This window comes from Aotus nancymaae, unplaced genomic scaffold (assembly GCF_030222135.1).
Source record: "Aotus nancymaae isolate 86718 unplaced genomic scaffold, 86718_ANA_hifiasm-v0.15.2.pri h1tg000057l, whole genome shotgun sequence".
NCBI lineage: Eukaryota > Metazoa > Chordata > Mammalia > Primates > Aotidae > Aotus > Aotus nancymaae.
The window spans coordinates 26,484,237-26,504,989 of NW_026988471.1; the positions used below are offsets into that span (position 1 = coordinate 26,484,237).

The 20,753-nt window shown below is 43.1% G+C and overlaps 1 protein-coding gene and 1 non-coding gene across 4 annotated transcripts in view; both read right to left on the reverse strand.

Annotated features, from left to right (window-relative positions):
• IFT172 (intraflagellar transport 172) overlaps positions 1–20,753 on the reverse strand; it is a 44,466-nt gene that overhangs the window by 19,790 nt on the left and 3,923 nt on the right. Inside the window, exons 2-19 of one of the 3 annotated variants that reach the window (XM_064363951.1) lie at positions 20,552–20,695; positions 20,213–20,325; positions 19,747–19,786; positions 19,358–19,423; positions 19,072–19,151; positions 18,781–18,868; positions 16,750–16,964; positions 15,681–15,804; positions 15,164–15,259; positions 13,955–14,116; positions 13,524–13,577; positions 13,183–13,286; positions 12,629–12,714; positions 7,166–7,278; positions 5,875–6,042; positions 5,394–5,520; positions 1,095–1,218; positions 760–867 (exon numbers count right to left, since the gene is read on the reverse strand). In XM_064363951.1, coding sequence (XP_064220021.1) covers positions 760–867; positions 1,095–1,218; positions 5,394–5,520; positions 5,875–6,042; positions 7,166–7,278; positions 12,629–12,714; positions 13,183–13,286; positions 13,524–13,577; positions 13,955–14,116; positions 15,164–15,259; positions 15,681–15,804; positions 16,750–16,964; positions 18,781–18,868; positions 19,072–19,151; positions 19,358–19,423; positions 19,747–19,786; positions 20,213–20,325; positions 20,552–20,695 — 2,012 coding nt within the window. Of the gene's footprint in view, positions 1–759; positions 868–1,094; positions 1,232–5,393; positions 5,521–5,874; positions 6,043–7,165; positions 7,279–12,628; positions 12,715–13,182; positions 13,287–13,523; positions 13,578–13,954; positions 14,117–15,163; positions 15,260–15,680; positions 15,805–16,749; positions 16,965–18,780; positions 18,869–19,071; positions 19,152–19,357; positions 19,424–19,746; positions 19,787–20,212; positions 20,326–20,551; positions 20,696–20,753 lie in introns of all 3 variants that reach the window. The other 2 variants (XM_064363953.1, XM_064363952.1) reach the window with 2 other exon arrangements.
• On the reverse strand, positions 11,480–11,581 carry LOC135269779 (U6 spliceosomal RNA). Its single transcript, XR_010338037.1, has one exon. It is a non-coding gene; the product is annotated as a U6 spliceosomal RNA (small nuclear RNA).

Consider the following 20,753-nt stretch of genomic DNA (forward strand, 5'->3'; position numbering starts at 1 on the left):
TATTCTACACAGAGAAAATAAAGAAGCCAAGGTTTGGAAAGGTCAAATAACCTCTCTAAGGTTATACAAGTTGGTAATTGGAACCAAGATTTGAACTCAAGGAGTCTAGAGTCCCAAGTCTGTCCTATTAACTATACTCCGATACTAAACGTGGATTATACACATATGCATGGGTTGAAGAGTATGATTAGTAAAACATGTTAAGGGGAACCTAGTTACAAGAAGAGGCAGTAAAAATAATAGAAGACATACTCTTGTTTTATCACCCCCCTTTTTTTTTTTTTTTTTTTTTTTTGAGATAACGTTTCACTGTGTCACCCAGGCTGGAGTGCAGTGGTATGACCTCAGCTCACTGCAACCTTTGCCTCCTGGGTTTAAGCAATTCCTGTGCCTCTCAGCCTCCTGAATAGCTGGGACCACAGGTGCACACCACCATGCCTGGCTAATTTTTGTATTTTTAGTAGAGCTGAGGTTTTGCCCATTTTGGCCATCTGGTCTTGAACTCCTGGCCTCAAGTGATCTGCCCACCTTGGCCTCCCAAAGTGCCAGGAGTATAGGCGTTAACCACCATGCCTGGCCAATACATACTCTTATAATCTAGGATGGGAGAGTATTTGCAATATTGTAATGCAGAAAGGCTCTATGTTATTTGCTGGCAGTGGGAAGGGAAGCAGTGCCTTAACACTGGGTTGGAGCAGCCCACAGGGAAAGTACTCATGCATCCCTCCTAGCTGCCTGGACCTCTGTTCTACACCTCACCTCTCCGCAATGTGTAGTTGCCTTGCCTCTAGCACCAGTTTACTCAGAGTTTTCCACATTGCCTCTGTTTCTGGGGTCATTTCCAGAGTCTCTAAGAAGGCCATTGCCCTGGAAAGGGAAGGAAGCAAAGCAAAAGGAATGAGGGACGAGTCAGGAAGACACAGCTGAAGACTGGTGATAAGGCAAGGGAAGGGGCAAGGGCCATTTTTGTCTCATCTCCTCCCAGGATCACTGGATCCTTATCAGTTTTGGCCAGTTTTACACCCCGCCCCAGGTCCTCCCCTCTCAGAATCAGACTCTCCCACCACCTCACTGGTTATTGGCCAGCCTCTCACCTGGTGTAGCTGCCATCATCAATGGCTGTTCCAAACTCGATGAGGCCTTCATCCAGTGTGTAGGCAACAGTAGTCACACCTTCCATCACCATCACCTCGGTCTTTCCCCCGCCCCGTGCCAGACCTATAACATCACCCTGTAAAAGTTCATCCCCCAACCCCACCCCAATTTCAGCTTAGTTTCCACTGAATCGATTGTAGAACAGACCCACCACTATCCAACCCAGTGTTCAAGAGTCACAGCAGCCCTGATTTTCCTAAAATTTTAGTTTCTCTCAAGCATAAAAAAATATTTATAGCAATATCCTTGGGTTAAAGTATGCTCCTAACTATGACAGCACCAATTGCCGGAGGTACCAAGTGTGGCATCCACTTCTGCTTTTTCCAGCAGTACCATAAGAGTAGATATTCTTAAGGGTTCTCTTGTTAAAATACAACTTGAACCTGGAACATACTTTTTAATGCATTGCTTGGGCTTACTTGAAGAAATCACTAAGAATGTTCCCTACCCATATCCTACCCTTCTCTCTCAAAAAAAGACAGAAAGAAAAAGATCAATAAGCAAAATCCTGAGCAAGAAAAACAGGAAAGTGAGCAAATGGGAAAGGTACAGTTGTCCCGAATGCAAATGGAGTGTCAGGAGAATAAACCTCAGGCCCTCCAGCAGGATGGGGAGGCTGAATTTGAGAATCCTTTATTAAACCTGGGACCCACTCTTTAGTAAAGGCAACAAAAGTAATGGTTACAGATCATTGATGTGTCTGATTCCTGCAGAAGAAAGACCGAATCATCACTGGAGGAGAACATATCCATCTAGGCCCTCACGATTCCAAAAGAATACATTCAAAGTAACTTGAGCTCACAATTAAAAAAAAAAATACAAGGAAACAAACCACTAGGAAAGAGTAAATAATAACTAAAAACAACAGTTTTACACCTTCAAGAATTTCAGATATTAAAAATAACAGTTAAAGGCTGGGCTCAGTGGCTCATACCTGTAATCCCAGCACTTTGTGAGACCAAGATGGGAGGGTCACTTGAGCTCAGGAGTTCAAGACCAGCCTGGACAACATAGTGAGACCTCATCTCTACTGAAAAAAAAATTAGCTTGGTGTCATCGCATGTGCTTGTAGCCCCATCTACTCAGGAGGCTGAGGTGAGAGGATCACTTGAGCCCAGGATTTTGAGCCTGCAGTGAGCTGTGATGATGCTACTGCACAGCCTGGATGACAGAGTGAGACCTTGTTTTTTTCTTAAAGCCTAGTTATGGAATATAAAATGATTATTTATGAAACATTAAATACCTTAAAAGATGAAATGAAAAATTAAGCAAGGAATAAGAAATTATCCATATGGCCAGGCAGACTGGAGAAATAATAAAATAAAACAGAAAAACTTAATGTTTGAAGTAAAAAACTCAATGTTTAAATAGTAGATTAGACAATGATAAAAAGCAAATTAATGAATCAAAACAGATCTAAAGAAATTACCCAGAGGCCAGATGCAGTGGCTCATGGCTATAATTCTAGCACTTTGGGAGGCTGAGGCAGGAGGATTGCTTGAGCCCAGGAGTTTGAGACCAGCCTGGGAAACATAGTGAGAACATGTCTTTACAGAAAATTAAAAAAAAAAAGCTGGGCATGGTGTCACATGCCTCTAGTCCCAGCTACTTGGGAGGCTGAGATAGGAGGATAGCTTGAGTCCAGGAGGTCGAGGCTGCAGTGAGCCAAGATCATGCCACTGCACTCCAGCATGGGGCAACGGAGTGAGATTCTGTCTCAAACAAACAAACAAACAAATTATCCAGAATGGAGCATGGAGCAGGAAGAAAGAAACTATGAAAGATAAGTTAAAAATGCAAAATAAGAAATCTAACATTTCCTTAACTAGAGTTCTGATGAAAAGTCTCGAGAATGGCTCAGGAGAAACAATGTTCAAAGAAATGACTAGGAAACTTCTAAGAGTGATGAAAATATGTGTATTCATAAACACAGGAACACAATCTATACTAAGCAGGATAAACGTGAAAATTTTATATCTAGACACATGGTAGTGAAATTTCAAAACACCTGAAAAAAAGAGAATTTTTTTTTTTTCTGAGACAGGGTCTCACTCTTTCACTCAGGCTGGAGCACAGTGGTATAGCTTCGGCTTATTGCAACCTCTGCCTCCCAGGTTCCAGTGATTCTCATGCCTCAGCCTCCTGAGTAGGTGAGATTACAGACACGTACCATCATGCCTGGCTAATTTTTGTTATTTTTAGCAGAGACAGGGTTTCTTCATGTTAGCCAGGCTGGTCTCAAACTCCTAGCTTCCAGTGATCCACTCAACTCAGCCTCCCAAAGTGCTGGAATTACAGGTATGAGCCACTACGCCCAGCTCTAAAAAAGACTTCAAAAGAAACCAAAGAAAAAAAACAGATCACCTGTACAGAAATAGCTGCTGTTAAATTTCTCAAAACAGCAATGGAAGTCAATCAATGAGACAATATTTACAAATTAAGAAGAATTAACTGTCAATCTAGAACTGGGTATTGAGTCCCAGCATCTTTTTAGAATAAAGCCTAAATAAAAACATTTTCAGATAATCAAAAACTGAGAATTTACCATCTTTCACTGAAGAAACTTCTAAATAAGACTGGCGCGGTGGCTCACGTCTGTAATCCCAGCACTTTGGGAGACTAAGTGGGGGTGGATCACTTGAGGTCAGGAGTTTGAGACCAGCCTGGCCAACATGGTGAAACCCATCGCTACTAAAAGGACAAAAATTAGCCGGGGGTGGTGGCGCATGCCTGTAATCCCCACTACTTGGGAGGCTGAGGTGGGAGAACCTCTTGAACCTGGGAGGTGGATGTTGCAATGAGCCAAGATCATGCCACTGCACTCCAGCCTGGGCAACAGAGTGAGACCCTGTCTCAAAAACAAAAAACAAAAATAAAAAACTTCTCAATAATATTCTCCAGGAAGAAGAAAAGTCATTCCAGAGGGAAGACTGGCATTGCAAGAAGAAAAGGTAAACAAAGGATCTGGTACCATGATATAAATCGAAATGAATTCTCTTACAAAATAACCAGGCAGGGCGTGGTGGCTCATGACTGTAATCCCAGCACTTTGGGGGGGTCAAGGCAGGTTGATCACCAAAGGTCAGGAGTTTGAGACCAGCCTGGCCAACATGCAAAACCCCGTCTCTAATAAAAATACAAAAATTAGCCAGGTGTGGTGGTGGGCACCTGTAATCCCAGCTACTTGGGAGGCTGAGGCAGGAGAATCTCTTGAACTGGGAAGGCAGAGGTTGCAGTGAGCTGAGATCACACCAATGCACTCCAGCCTGGGTGACAGAGAGATTCCATCTCAAATAAAATAAAATGAAATGAAATCAAATAATCATGCCTAACTTTGGGGACAAAATAAGATTAGAACTAAAATACTGGACAACAATGACCAAGGGGAGGAGATGAAAGTTAAAGTCTTGGCCAGGCGTGGTGGCTCACACCTGTAATCCTAGCACTTTAGGAGGCTGAGTGGGATCACCTGAGGTCAGGAGTTCAAGACCAGCCTGACCAACATGGTGAAACCCATCTCTACTAAAAATACAAAAATTAGCTGGGTGTGGGGGTGGGCACCCGTAATCCCAGCTACTCAGAAGGCTAAGGCAGGAGAATTGCTTGAGCCCGGGAGGTAGAGGTTGCAGTGAGTGGAGATCACGCCATTGCACTCCAGCTTGGATGACAGAGCAAGACTGTCTCAAAAAAAAAAAAAAAAAAAGACAAGTCTTTTAAAGTCCTTGCATTGTTTGCAGGGGAGGGGGTGATTAGATGCTGATAAACTTTAGACTTTGTTCATTTAAGTAAATGTTAACCTTTCAGGGTAACTTCTACAGAAATGGGAGATATAACTTTCAAACCCAAAATGTGAAAAAAAAAGATGTTTAAAGAAAGGACGAAATTAGCTGGACACAGTGGCATGCACCTATAGTCCTAGCTATGCAGGAGGCTGAGGCAGGGGGATTGCTTGAGCCCAGGAGGTTGAGACTGCAGTGAGTATGGTTGTACCCCTGCACTCCAGCCTGAGAGACAGAGTGAGACCCTGTCTCAGAAAAAAGAAGAGAGAGAGAAAAAAACAGGGAAGAAGAGAGAAAAAAACAGGGAGGAAGAGAGAGAAAAAGAGAAGGAGGAGAGAGAGAGAAAGAGAGAAAGAAAGAAAATAAATAAATTTTAGACCTTAACCAGTCTAAAATGAGGCAAACAGGAGATAAAAAGAGGTGTGGAAAAGGACAAAAAGCAAGCATCGAGTGTTCTACCTATATGACACCAGTCATCCCAGCCTAGCACAGGAGCCTGCCTCTCTTGTTTTCTCTGGCTCCTCCCAGATATTCCAACTACTGGGTATGTGTGATGTGGTAAGATAGGAGAGATCTGATCTGTAACCTGAGAAAAAAAGGAACTGTGAATGGCTTATAACAGAGAATCAGTACAGAAGGAGATGACATTAGAACTGCCCCTCCTATCAGGGATCTTCCAGCCATAGGGATCTCCATATTATGACCTGGGGAATTCCCAGGGACACTATAATGAGCCCATATTCCAAGGGTCTAATATAATGTCAGGAATCTGAAAAAGGATGGTCCTGGGGGCTGGTCCATAAGTCTAAGCTTCATTTGCCAGTTCTATCACAGAGATTAAGGGTGGTGGACACAGAAAACAAGTAGCCTTCAGAGTCTCCTCGTGGCTCTAATTAATCAGCTCAATACCACATCTGAGGGCACCTAGTGTCCAACATACCCTAATAGTGAACATGGTGACTCTCTCAGGTGCCTCAATGTTGTACCACACACACAGGCTGTTGCGGTTCTGAGCTACCAGCACATCACTTCCTGGGACCCACTGCACGTAGGAGCAGAAGTTGAGGATCATTGTCTTAGAGCAGCTCTCAATATCATACAGATGCAACTGAAGAAAGAAGAGGCAGATGGCACAATTAGAAGAGAATGTGGGGTTGTCTCTTGCTTTTGACCATTTCCCTAATGGTGAGAATGTGGTGAGCTAACCCACCACTCAGGTTCATGCTGCATTTAAAAGCTTACTGACCTGCTGTCTGCTAAGGTAGTATATCCTAACTCTGGTCAAGTAAGAGATGACCCATAGAACAGAGATCTACATCCCAGGAATTTTAAGTTAGGTGAAGGTCAGACTTTCCTTCTTGGAAGAACTCTGGGCCAGAGTTACCAGCTTGGATTACAAACGGCAGGCCACTAGAAACATTAAATGATCCAGAAATTTGTGATGTGGCTTTCACTGACATGAAAAATCACCAGGTTGTCTCTTTGACCTGAGGTTGAACACTGGCGCTACTATACTGGGATGAGAATCAATGAGGGATGAAGAGGCTGTCCTCCAGCCAGTTTACGCCATCAGGTCAGTGTGGCTAAAAAGCACTGGACAGCAGGTCTAGGTGAAGGTCAGCTAGGCATGAGGAGGAAGAATGCAGGGTTAAGGAAGTTTCATGAGGGCACAGACTGAATAGTTAGAGAGACCAACTCCCAAACTCTCCTCGACTTTGTTGCCATAATACAATTGCCTCTGAGGTAATATAGGATTGCCAGGTGCGGTGGCTCATGCCTGTAATCTCAGCACTTTGGGAGGCTGAGGCAGGCAGATCACCTGAGGTTAGGAGTTCAAGACCAGCCTGGCCAACATGCTGAAACCCTGTCTCTACTAAAAATACAAAAATTAGCTAGGTGTGGTGGCATGCGCCTAGAGTCCCAGCTACTGCGGAGGCTGTGGCAGGAGAATCACATGAACCTGGGAGGCAGAGGTTGCAGTGAGCTGAGATCATACCAGTGGCACTCTATCCTGGGTGACAGAGTAAGACTCTGTCTCTAAAAAAAAAGAGGTAATAATGTATGGGTTTGGTATCAGGTACAGAGAATATTGATTCTTCTGTGCCTTCTGCTATGCTGATGACACAGCAAAGAAATTATGCCCCATCCTGGCTGCCTCAGTCCCTGGTGGCAGCTTGTCTCACATCCTTTATGGGCCAGCCAATGCCTAAGGCCTTAGTAACTCTTCTCACACGAAGTTTCCGGTCCTTGAAGAGGAGCTTGTGTCCAGTCTCATTAAGTTCCAGCCAATCCACGTGGCTCTCATGGCTGACAGTGCCAATGTTGTAGCCACCAATCAGATCCACTATAGAATAAAAGAGACAGGTTAACATGAGAGATTGCACAGATGTACATAGTGTGGCCAACACACGTAATTTTGCTAGGATGCCTAGGAAGCTGGGTCTCTTTTAGAATTGTACAGGTTTTGTTTAACTATGTTGTAACTCAAAAGGTCCAGACCTACTAAGAAATGTCATTACTCTCTGGGACTTACAGTTACCTCAGAGCAGATTAGAACTATTGATCAAGTGGCTGCTACTACTCACAGAATCCCCTCTAAGGCAGCACTGAGCACATTAAAGATAAACCTGATACAACACAGCAGTGAGACAAGGCTGCTGAATCAATGACCTTGATGATCACATGCCCCAAGAAGCTACCTGCATATCTGAATGCCTACTGTGTAAGAACACTGCAGGGTGGTTAGTGGGGAAGGTACACAGACAAACCTCTGACTAAAGTTAGGTGAGTCACGCAGAGGATGAATACTTTGGTTTGGTTTGAATCTTGTAGAAAATATAAGAAACTATCACATTTAGAGTAGACCAATTAGGGTTGGCTGGGATGCTTTCAGGAAGTCTCCTGATCAAAGCCCATTTATAAATTTTAGTGATATCTATTATTAATGAACAACATGCCTCACTTTGTTATATATGTGCTTAAGCTAATAACCAAATGTCCACGGTGTCTACAATTGCGAAGACCAATTTAAAAATCAATCTTCCTTTAAGTAAAAAGTAAAATCAGCTGGACATGGCGGCTCAAGCCTGTAATCTTAGCATTCTGGGAGGCCGAAGTGGGCGGATCACCTGAGATCAGGAGTTGGAGACCAGCCTGGCCAACATGGTAAAACCCTGTCTCTACTCAAAATACAAAAAAAAAAAAAAATTAGCTTGGTGTGGTGGTCAGCGCCTGCAGTCCCAGCTACTTGGAAGGCTGGGGCAAGAGAATTGTTTGAACCCAGGAGGCGGAGGTTGCAATGAGCCAAGATCACGCCACTGCACTCCATCCTGGGTGACAGAGCGAGACTCTGTCTCAGGAAAAAAAAAAAAAAAGTAAAATGATAAAGCCATATTTTAATGCCCCAATTATAAGTGGAATCAGAGTTCTAGAGTGACAAGGACCCTAACTCCTGAGAACCCTGAAATTATACACAAAATTATGTGTGTACAGTATGTATCTTTCTCTGAGAAGGTCTATGATTTTAGATACTCCTGGTAACCCAAAAAAGTTAAGAGAACTCTTTTTTTCCGAGATGGAGTTTCATTCTTGTTGCCCAGGCTGGAGTGCAGTGGCACAATCTCGGCTCACTGCAACCTCCACTTCCTGGGTTCAAATGATTCTCCTGCCTCAGCCTCCCGAGTAGCTGGGATTATAGGTACCTGCCACCACACCTGGCTAATCTTCTTTTTTTTTTTTTTTGAGACAGAGTCTCGCTCTGTCACTAGGCTGGAAGTCAGTGGTGCAATTTCGGGTCACTGCAGTCTCCGCCTCCCAGGTTCAAAGGATTCTCCTGCCTCAGCCTCCCGAGTAGCTGGGGTTACAGGCATGCGCCACCATGGTCAGCTAATTTTTGTATTTTTAGTAGAGATGGGGTTTCACCATGTTGGCCAGGATGGTCTTGAACTCCTGACCTCAGGTGATCCACCCGCCTTGGCCTCCCAAAGTACTGGGATTATAGGCATGAGCCACCATGCACGGTCTTGAACTCTGTCATTTTACATACATTAAAGTGAGACCTACAGAGTGAAATTGCGTGTCCAAGTTCTCACAACTCATTATTGCTGCTGGAATCTTAGGCCTCTTGGTCTACATTATTGTTTCCATTATAGATCCCTACATTTCTGAGCTCAGAAACCTGATGTGAAAGATAATATTCATGAAATGTACAAGTATTTTAAGAATAGCTCATATGTATATGAAAACTTGATTTATGACAGAGATTACATTACAAATTAGTGGGTGAAGAATGGACTTTCAACAAATGGTTAAACATATGGAAAATAAAATAAAATTAGATCCCTACCCACATTATACATAAAAACAAATTCCATGTGAAAAGCAAAATTTTAAAAATGTTAAAATACAGGAGGGAATAGGAAAGAATTTCTTAAATAAAACCTGAAAAATCAAAACCTTTTTTTTTTTTTAGAGACGGAGTTGCACTCTTATCACCCAGGCTGGTGTGCAGTGGCACAATCTCGGCTCACTGCAACCTATGCCTCCTGGGTTCAAGCGATTCTTCTGCCTCAGCCTCCCAAGTAGCTGGGATTACAGGCACCTTACACCACGCCCAGCTAATTTTTGTAGTTTTAGTAGAGACAGGGTTTCACCATGTTGGCCAGGCTGGTCTCGAACTCCTGACCTCAGGTGACCTGCCCGCCTTGGCCTCCCAAAGTGCTCAGATTATAGACGTAAGCCACGGTGCTTGGCCTCAAACTATTTTTTTAAGTGATAAAATAGACTGTATTAAAGTGAAAATGTCTGAACAGTAAAAGATGCCCAAAAGGAGAAAAAAGATAAGCCACAAGCTGAGGCAAAAATATCTGCAATGCAAATAACCACCAAAGTCTATACAAGCATATGGAAATAACTCCTTCAAATCAATCAGGAAGACACACTCTGATTTCAAAAATGGATAAGAGATAGGAACTATAAATTTACAGAAGAAAAAATACAAATGGTCAATGTTATATACAAAATTAATATATTAGATTTAATTTAATATATATCATGTTTAAACCAAATTATGAAGTCAGGCAATTTCAAAGTATTACAGAAGATGTCGGACAATAGAAACTCTAACTGCTGGTGGGAATATAAATTGGCATAACTTCTTTGGAGAACAATTTGGAAATATTTAGTGGAGTTGAAGACCCAGCTCCTCTATGATTTAGCAATTCCATTCTAGGTATGGAACTTAGAGAACTGAATCATTGTAATAGTGAAACATCAGTAGCTTAAATGACCATCAACAAGAGAAAAGATATAAAATGATTCAAGGTAAATATAACAAAATGTCAGGATTTGACAGAACTGGGTATGGCTAAACAAGTGATAATATTTTTTTTTTGCTTTTTTGAGACGGAGTCTTGCTCTTTTGCCAGGCTGCAGTGCAGTGGCACAATCTTGGCTCACTGCAACCTCCGCCTCCTAAATTCAAGTGATTCTTCCGCCTCAGCCTCCTGAGTAGCTGGGACCACAGGCACGTGCCACCATGCCTGGCTAATTTTTGTATTTTTAGTAGAGATGGGGTTTCACTATGTTGGCCAGGATGGTCTCGATATCTTGACCTCATGATCCGCTTACCTCGGCCTCCCAAAGTGCTGGGATTACAGGTGTGAGCCACTGCACCCAGCCTGCTTTTTTTTTTTTTAAGGCTGATTATCTTCTTATACTAACTTTCTTTCTTTCTTTTTTTTTTTTTTTAAGATGGGGTTTCATTGTGTTGGTCAGGCTGGTCTTGAACTCCCGACCTCAGGTGATCTGCCCGCCTTGGCCTCCAAAGTGCTTGGATTACAGGCGTGAGCCACCACACCCGGCCCCTGCTTTTTTTTTTTTTTAAGACTCAGTCTCACTCTTGTCCGCCAGGCTGGAGTGCAATGGCGTGATCTCAGCTCACCGCAACCTCCATCTCCCAGGTTCAAGCGATTCTCCTGCCTCAGCCTCCCAAGTAGCTGGGATTACAGGTACCTCCCAGCACACCTGGCTAATTTTTGTATTTTTAGTAGAGATGGGGTTTCATCATGTTGGCCAGGCTGGTCTTGAATTCCTGACCTCAGGTGATCCGCCAGCATCGGCATCCCAAAGTGCTGGGATTACAGGTGTGAGCCACCGTACGCGACCAATAATATCTTTTTTTTTGAGATGGAGTCTCGATCTGTTGCCAGGCACCAGGCTGGAGTGCAGTGGCGCGATCTCGGCTCACTGCAACCTCTGCCTCCAGGGTTCAAGCAATTCTCCTGCCTCAGCCTCCCAAGTAGCTGGGACTACAGGTGCACGCCATTACGCCCAGCTAATTTTTGTACTTTTAGTAGAGACGGGGTTTCACCATGTTGGCCAGGATGGTCTCAATCTCTTGACCTCATGATCCACCTGCCTCGGCCTCCCAAAGTGCTGGGATTACAGGCGTGAGCCACTGCGCCCGGCCGATAATATCTTTTTTTAAAAAAAATTGATTTTATTAATGGCATAAATCATTGGTACTGTAGTAAAAAAAAAATTGATTTTAAGTGGAAAGCTTCATAAATTTGTGTGTCATCCTTGCACGGGGCCATGCTAATGTTCTCTTTGTCATTCCAATTTTAATATATGTGCTGCCAAAGCAAGCAAAATTTCATTATTATTAATAGCTAACATTTATTAAGTGCTTACTGTGTACTGGGCACAATAAATGTATTTCATATGAAGTAGGTACTATTTTTATCCCTATTTTTTGGATGAGGAAATTGGGATATAGAAAGATGAAGTAACTTCCTAAGATTACACAGGTAGAGAAGTGGGATGGTATGACTCCAGAGCCCTATTCTTTTTTTTTTTTTTTAATTTAATTTTTAAAAATAAAGACAGGGTCTGACCATGTTGCCTAGGCTGGTCGCAAACTCCTGAGCTCAAGCAACCCTCCTGTCTCAGCCTCCGGAAGCGCTGGGATTATAGGCATGAGCCACTGTGCCTGGCTCAGAGCCCAATTTTCAACAGCTACATTGTATAGGTAATGCTATTCTCTATACTATTTTTATGCTTGAAACATTTCACGATAAAAATATTAACATATAAGAGTTATAAATGTGAATATTTGTGAAATGAAAATAAAGTTTCTATCATTATTAGTTACTAATGATAAGCTATACAAAAAATAAGACCTCTTCCAGTTCTAACAGTTTATGATTCTATGAAATCTAAACAGGAAAATTCATAAATTTAATGGGTCTTCTCTACTGCTCACAATTTGCCAACCCTAAGATATATGTCTAGAGAATATTAATAATTTTATGGACCTTTGGGGTTTTTTTTGTTTTTGTCTTTAAGAGACAAGGTCTTACTCCATCATCTAGGCTGGAGTGCAGTGGCACAATCATTCACTGCAGCCTTGAACTACTGGGCTCAAATGATTCTCCTGCCTTGTCCTTCCAAAGTGCTGGGATTATAAGCATGAGCAACTGTGCCTGGCCTGTACCTATGTATTTATATCTAGGTATCTAGGTAGAGATGCACACATATTAATTTAAACATTTCATATATCCACTGTACGTGTGGCGTTACTATTTACCTGGTGCTTCTCAGATTCCTGCATTCCCTGATGAACACAATTCTGTGGTATGAAAGTGTGATATAAACATCTATTTTGTTATTAAAATTATGAGAGTCTCACTCACCTATAGCAATAGTCTTAATATCAACAAGATAAGCCAATTTCTTATTATCTTCTGTTCCTCGCTGACACCGCTCATTAATACGAACACTGAAACATGAAGGGTGAGGTAAGGCAAAATGGGCTTAGGTAGTTGGGATGTTTATTAAAGGCTCTGAAGTACCACATGGGATGAAGCTTTTATTTATTTATTTGGTTGCCCCAGCTGGAGTGCAGTGGTGTGATCATGGCTCACTACAGCCATGATCTTGACTTCCCAGGCTCCAGGTGATTCTCCCACTTCAGCCTCCTCAGTAGCTGGGACTACAGGTGTGTGCCACCATGCCTGGATAATTTTTTGTATTTTTAGTAGAGAGGGGGTTTCACCATGTTGCCCAGGCTGGTCTTGAACTCCTGGACTCAAGTAATCTGCTTGCCTCAGCCTCCCAAAGTGCTGGGATTACAGGCGTGAGCCACCATGCCTGGTTGAAGCTTTTAGGTTAACTGGAAGACACAGAATTTAAGAGTCTAAAAGGAATTTTTTGGGTTTCAGGGATTCAGAAAATCTTGTGAGCTTACCTGATGAGACGGGGGTTCATGAATTCAGTGCGTACAGAACCCAAAGTGTCATTATTCCCATATTCCACCAGGGTTAGCTCTCCGGCATTGAAGATCATGCAAACCTGGGAAAAATGGAGTTGTTATGTGGTGGAAAGGCTATATGAAGAAAAACAGATGTGGCAGGTATACTGTCAGTTCAAGGTGACTCCCACTTTTCTCCTTGTTCTCCTACCCTGCCAATTTCATCCTCCCGTTTTTTTATCTGCTGTTTCCCTATCCCTTGCAACTTGCCATCTTTATGACACAGAAGCTAGAAGGAGGCTTACGGAGATGGTGATGGTGAATCAAGCTCTACTCACACTCTCATTTTCAAAGAAATACTTCTCATTGCCACCAGATCCCTGCCAGGCTATCTGTAAAGGAGAAGACTTAAGAAGCAATGCGGGTACTTACCCAAGACAATGCCAAAAGAATGACAGGTTAGGAAGCAGAAGGACCATATTTAGGGAGGCTTTGGCACTACACAAAAGAGGTGCTGTATCAGAATTTGCTTTGGTCCCTGAGAGGAACCAGAGAGATGTTTCTGAGAGATGGCATCAAAACAGTCCAAAGATGGTGATTCATACTCTGGAACTGTAAACCTCCTGGGTCTCCTTCCCTGAAACAAGGTCCCCTACACCAGAATGTTGAACCTTCACATGGAGCTCTTACCCCTAGGGATTTTGGGTTCCCACAAGTATTAAGCCAAGATGCCCCATTCCCCACCCTTACCCTCAGTTTTGGTTCCTACCTCACTAAGGCGATTAGTGTTCAGGTCCCCCAGCAGCAGTGTGTCTGACGTGTGGGCCACCAAGTAACGCTCCTTTCCCAGGATTTTCACCTCTTCCACCTCATAGCCATAGTGGGACTTGAGCACCACTCGGGTTCCCGATGACAGGTTCTTCACAATCACCTTGGTAAAGGACAAGTCTGAGCCCCTTAGGCTTCCCCAGCCCAAAAGAAGGGTGAACAACCATGCCCTTTGCCCACCTCCACAGTCTAAACAAAGCTAATATCTTGTTCCTCCTTCGGCCTAGGATATTGTTGATAGTAATGGTACCTTACGTTTATATGGGGATTTACTATTTATGAAATGCTTTCCTATATTAGCTCTTTTGATGCTTGTAATTTACATAATTCTGAAAGTTCCACTGGGTAAAACCAATCACTGTATGTTCTCATAGTCTTGGTACAAACCTTATGTATCATTGATCACAGTGTATGTATTGATTGATTGACTGACAGGGTCTTGCTATGTTGCTTAGGCTGGCCTTGAACTCCTGGGTTCAAGCAATCCTGCTGCCTTTGCCTCCTGAGTAGCTAAGACTACAGGCATGTGTCACTGCATCTGGCCAATATTATCTTTTGATATGTCTGTGTCCTCTGTTATAATGATCTCCTTGATCCAAGGGACAGTGTCTTACAGATAATTATCTGTGTATTCCCAATGTCTAATACTGCTGACACATAGTAGAGAATTAATACATGTTTCTGGAAAGAACAAAGGAATAAAGAAACCAATGTATAATAAATGAAAGGACAGAGGTAGAAAAAAGAGAAAAAGTGGGCTCAGGAACTGAGAAATTAGCTTGCAACATCAAATACGTAAGCTCAGAGGCCTTAAAACAATAGAGTTCACATTTATAATCCTGTTTATCAAATTGCCCAGTTGACAGTGTGTAGGCAGTAAAGTTTTAAACCAGGAAGGCGTAAGTGGCAATCTCTGCACACGTTAAGCCCAGTGGTTAAAACTTTTCTTACAATAAGCTGCAGGAACCACAGCAGGAAAGATACCAGGGTGTTGCCCTGACATATTCTGTTGCCCAGAACAGCTCTTCCAGAGGGACGAAGATTAAATTTGACACTATGGCTGTGGCCAGAAGGCAGGGAAATGTTAGATATGTATCAGGATGAATGAGCCATGCAAGGTCTCAGTGCAGTAGGCTACCATCCTGCTTACCTGGCTAGGTCCCACATACGTCAGCTCAAACTTCTTCTTGTAAATGCTTCTTCGGAGGTAGCAGTCAAACTGTTCCACCCCACCACACAGTGTGCCCTGGAAGGGAAAGTGACAGCATTAAAGGTCACACACATAGTACACTGGCATGGGGAGAGTATCCACAGACATCCTCAACACCTAGGCTCTAGAGTCTAGAGAACGGTTGGCAGTAAAAGAGCTGGCAGTTTTTGGAAGTACCAAAAGGAAACAGGCTACAATCATTGGACTCAAGGGCATCACATATTAATGGGATAAAAGGGAGAAACTAACCCTGCCTACACACAATTCTTTGTCCCTTTTGTGACCTCCAATAAAGTATGAATTTCTCCTTCCTGCCTTTAAAACCAGAATTTTAGGTTAGGGTCAAAAGGAAAGAGGTGATTCTCTAGTGTCAGGGGAGAGTGCTTTAGGATAAGGCAGGATTTTTTTCTAGTTTGGTGAAAGTCACCGATCCAGATTGGGATTACTAGTAACACACCACACAGAGCCGTGAACCATCCCGCTTCCAGGCCAAGGCAGTGATGGTGTATAAATTGGCAATCTCCTTGGGCTTTGCCTCTTCCCAGATGCTTCTTTGAGGGCTCCAGTTGAACACCCGAAGCCTGAAATAAAGTATGTGGCTTTTAGAAGAGATCAAGGCTGAGCTAAAACGTGCAAATGGGCTGATAACCAAAGGAAATTAGTCTTGCTCTTACAGAGAAGAAAGGAAATAAAAAGAACACACAAGCTAGGCAGCCTAGCAGGAGAGGACACAAAGGTGCACAGGAGGTAAGCTGGGAAAATCAAGGCAAAACTAAAACAGAATAAGAGTGAGGGGAGCGGAGAAAACAAAAAGATCAGGGCAGGTGAGAAAAATGAGCTGTTAGGAGCAAAAAATATGAAACAAGTAGGTGAGAAAAATGAGCTATTAGGAGGAAAAAAATATGGAACAAGAAGATAAATGGTAGAAGGCAGTGAAGAAAGAACAGAACACCAGGAGACATAAGATTGAAGGGGATAGACAGGACTGACAAAGCTGGGGTTAAACACATGCCAGAGAAGTGAAAAGACCTGGGACATGGCTGTTTATCTGCTGCTCCATCATTCATTCACTCATTCACCAAACATCTGAGCATATCTTGAATATATTTAGCATACAGATGCTAGTCTAGGCACTGGAGATAAAAGGATGAATAACAAGCCCCCTTCTTAAGGACTCTGATTTAGCCAGATAGATGCAAACAACAAACTGTAATATGATGTGAGAAACTCTAAGCGGTCTCAAAGCGGGCAATGGAAACAGATCAGAGATGAATTCTGCTGTAGAAGCACAAGGAGAGGCACAGAGACAAAACAAGAGCACAGGACATCTGGAACTGCCTGCACACCCATGGATGGTGAGAACAGGTCGAGGAAAGCGCATGAATTACAATCCGAGAATCTCTTTCAACAGACACTTGATTTTTGTCCAGTCTCCCACTCTGGCTCGGAATAATTTGGCTAAAGCATAAAGCAGGAAGTGTTCACAGGGAAAGTAGGCCGAAGATAAAACTGGAAAGGGGACTCACCTGTCATAGCTTCCTAGCACAACGGACTGGCCGCCAGGACTTGCTACAGCTGTGGTGAACTCCCGCTCCTGAGGGTCACGGCTATAATCAAAAGTTTGTAACACGTGGCCTTCTTTTCCATAGGCTATAATCCTCCTATCACAGCCTGCAGCCATGATGGAATTGGTTGCCCATGCCAAGGCATAGGGTGGACACGGGTGGTTAACCAACTTCCCCTAAGACAGACAGGAGTAGAGGGTTTCAATCACTCTCTGAAGACTCCACCCCAGAAATAATTTCTCAACTCTCAACACCTGATACATTCACTCTGACCATCATACCCTGCAGAAGTCTTTCTCCCAACATTTTCCCATCCCAACACATCCTAATCCTGAACTCTTCACAAACTGTCACACACACACACACACACACACACACACACACACTCTATACAGATGCTTGTTGACCTTGTTCTCTAGAAAAACCTCAAAATGCTTGTGTATTGGAAATTTTTAATATGCACCTGGTAAAGCTCCTCTGAAAAGGAGATGTCCTACATGTTAACCAACACTGTCTAGGCCCACAAAGAGCATAGGGCTTCTTTTTTTAAGGAGGGTTAAATTTAATTATTATACAAGTAATTCTTTTTTTTTTTTTTTATTTTGATGGCGTCTTGCTCTGTCACTCAGACTGAGTGCAGTGGCACGATCTCAGCTCACTGCAACCTCTGCCTGCTAGGTTCAAGTGATTCTCCTGCCTCAGCCTCCTGAGTAACTGGGATTCCAGCCACGGGCCACCACACCTGGCTAATTATTGTATTTTTAGTAGAGTTGAGTTTCACCATTTTGGCCACGCTGGTCTCGAACTCTTGATCTCAGGTGATCCACCTGCCTTGGTCTCCCAAAGTGCTGGGATTACAGGAGTGAGCCACCGTGCCTGATCTATACAAGTAATTCTTTTTTTTTTTTTTTTGAAATGGAGTTGCACTCCTGTTGCCCAGGCTGGAGTATAATGGCTTGATATTGGCTCACTGTAACCTCTGCTTCCCGGGTTCAAGCGATTTTCCTGCCTCAGCCTCCCAAATAGCTGTGATTACAGACATGTACTACCATGCTGGTTAATTTTTTGTATTTAGTAGAGACAGAGTTTCACCTTGTTAGTCAGTCTGGTCTCAAACTCCTGACCTCAGGTGATCCACCCGCCTTGGCCTCCCAAAGTGCTGGGATTACAGGCGTGTGCCACTGTGCCCGGCCTACAAGTAATTCTTAATGTAAATGATTCAAATATATCAGTATATAGAGTAAAACATGAAAGTTTCCTTTTTATCTCCCATCTTTTTCCTTTCCCCTCTCCAGAGGAAATGGTTAACTCTTTTTTCTATAAATTTACATATGTAAATATATACATATATATGTTATGTAATATATATGTATATTTTATGTAAATAGGAATAATTTTCACTTTTCATTCCCCTAAGAATTTTTATTTCCCTTTGCTCCAAGGTCCCTTGCACCTGAATCATCCCTTCTTCTTCTTCTTCTTTTTTTTTTTTTTTTGCTTTTTTGCTTTTCATCCCTTCTTATAAGTAGTAAGCTCCAGGTTCCTAAACACAAATCCTCTTGGTGGCCACATCCAACTTTTTCTCTGTCCCTGAGGTCTCACTCCTCTAGCCCCCTCCTTTAGTACCTCAATCCAAATGCCTTAGAAGTCCAACCTCCTCTAGGAGGGTTCCTGGAATTTCCTTATCCCCTATTCCCACAGTATCCTTTTTTTTTTTTTTTTTTTTGAGACAGGGTCTTGTTCTGTCACTCAGGCTATAGTGCAGTTGTGCTATTTCAGCTCACTGCAGCCTCAACCTCCTGGGCTCAAGTGATCCTCCCACTCTAGCTTCCTGAGTAGCTGGGACTACAGGCCCATGCCACAACGCCCAACTAATTTTTTTGTTTTTTTTTGGTAGTGACAGGGTTTCACTGTGTTGCCCAGGCCAGTCTCAAACTCCTGGACTCAAGTGATCCACCCACGTCAGCCTCCCACAGCATTCTTTATTCATACCTGTGACTCTCCAGAGCCTTCATCATCAAAGAAATATCTAACAATGGTACCATCTGCATGACCAGAGAGAATTCCTTTCCCAGAGCAACTGAAAAAGGAGAAAGGAGAGAAATACAGGAAGAGATTATTCTATCTCACCAAGAAAGCCCCTTTCTCTGTCGAACACAGCCCTGTCTGTGGTTCCTGCCACCAGTTCTCCTGCCTTTCATACTATGGTCTTGCAGTCCAGACTTCCCCACAGCGCTTTCCTAACACTTCCAGACTCCTGTGATACTACTCCTCTTTACTCACTTTGTTGTCAGGGACACCACATAAGACTCTGTCCCATAGATGGTAGAGGATTTATTAGTTTTGGTGTTTGCTAAACGAACCTGAAAACAGAAAAATGGACACAAGTATTGTTAAGTTATTTAAATTTAACCAGGCCCTAAGAAAAAAAGGAAAAACTATCACACAAAATTGGTCCCTATGCATTCTCCCCAGTATACAACTTGATCCTAAGAAAGAGGATGAACCATATTCCTCTCTCCAGAACCATTTTCCCAACCACCCTCTCTATTGCATTTCCCTCCTTTACCTTCCCTTCAGCCAGTCCAAAGACAATGATGTACTCTGAGGGCCACTGCAGACAAGTGACAGCACTCTGCATGAAAGGAAATGATGAAAAAGATAACCCTATCTGTGTGGGCCAGCACATTTATAACAACTTGAACACCCCACCACACACCACCACCTCAATCCCCTATAGGGAAGGGACACAACAGGGCTCTGAGGAAGAAAGCAGGTGACCACGAGCAGCCACGAAACACCGTCCTTGCAGTAGGAAAAGTCCAGATTCAGATGTTAGAAATGCAACTCCTGCATTTCTACTATATCTACTATACAAATATATCTACATATATATAAGTAGATATATTGATAAATGTTTGCTCATCCTAAGCTTCCAGGGACTGGTCTGAACTTTACCGTCTGGATGAACTTGTTGCAGATGACTTTCTTGTCACCCCTGCCAAACAAAAGGAGGGGAAGCAAATTTAAAACCACTTCCATAAACAAATTGCCAAACATGATGCTGAGGGAAGAGAAGAAAGAGCAGGTTTCTTCCTGGCCCACTAGTGTTTCTGACTACTCTGTAGGAGCCCTGAAAGGAGGCATATGAGGGAGCCTAAGGAGCTTCGGAGCAGTAACAAAGATGCAACATCACTCTGGGCTTCCAGGATCTCACAGGGCCTCCTTGGACTGATTCCTCCAGGGATGGGATTGCAGAACATGTGGGACAGGCGAAGGTAGAAAAGCAACAACAGTTTCCAGAAAGTGCCTTCAATACCCAAGCTTGGCTTCTCATCCTCTTCATTTCCCCTCCCCAGAGATGCATTTCTCTTGCCTTTCCCTTCTTTCCTGAGCCATCCCACCTCCCAGTCTCTATCCTCACCAATCTTCTCCAATCTTGTAGACATAGATGATGTTGTCAGTCTGTCCTATGGCAATTTTAGTGGAATCAGGAGAAAAAGCCATGCCCTTCACCATATAGCTCTTCCTGCCATACTAAAAGTTAAAAAAAAAATAGAAAAAGCAGTAATGAGTATACATGAAAGAGAAAAGAGAAAAAAGAAAAAAGGTACATGTGTGCTACTAAAGGGGCTTGAGGATTTATACTGAGAAAAAGGTGGGGTACTCCATTTCCTATGCCTATGGCTAGGAGGCAGACTAGGTCTTCCAGGTTTGTATGACCCTATCAGTAGGTTAAGGTACACATGAATATACTCTTTACCTTCATGTCAGCTGGTTTGGTGGAGAATTTATCTCTCCGTTCTCCATGTTCATCATACAGCAATACCACTCGGTCCACTGTGCAGACAGCAAATTTGGCATTGTTCTGGGACCAAGCCATGCAGGTCACCTTTGCAGCTCCATCCTGCAGAGGCAAAGGGGTAAAAGCAAACCCATGTGCTGGTCTAGAATGCCAAATGCAT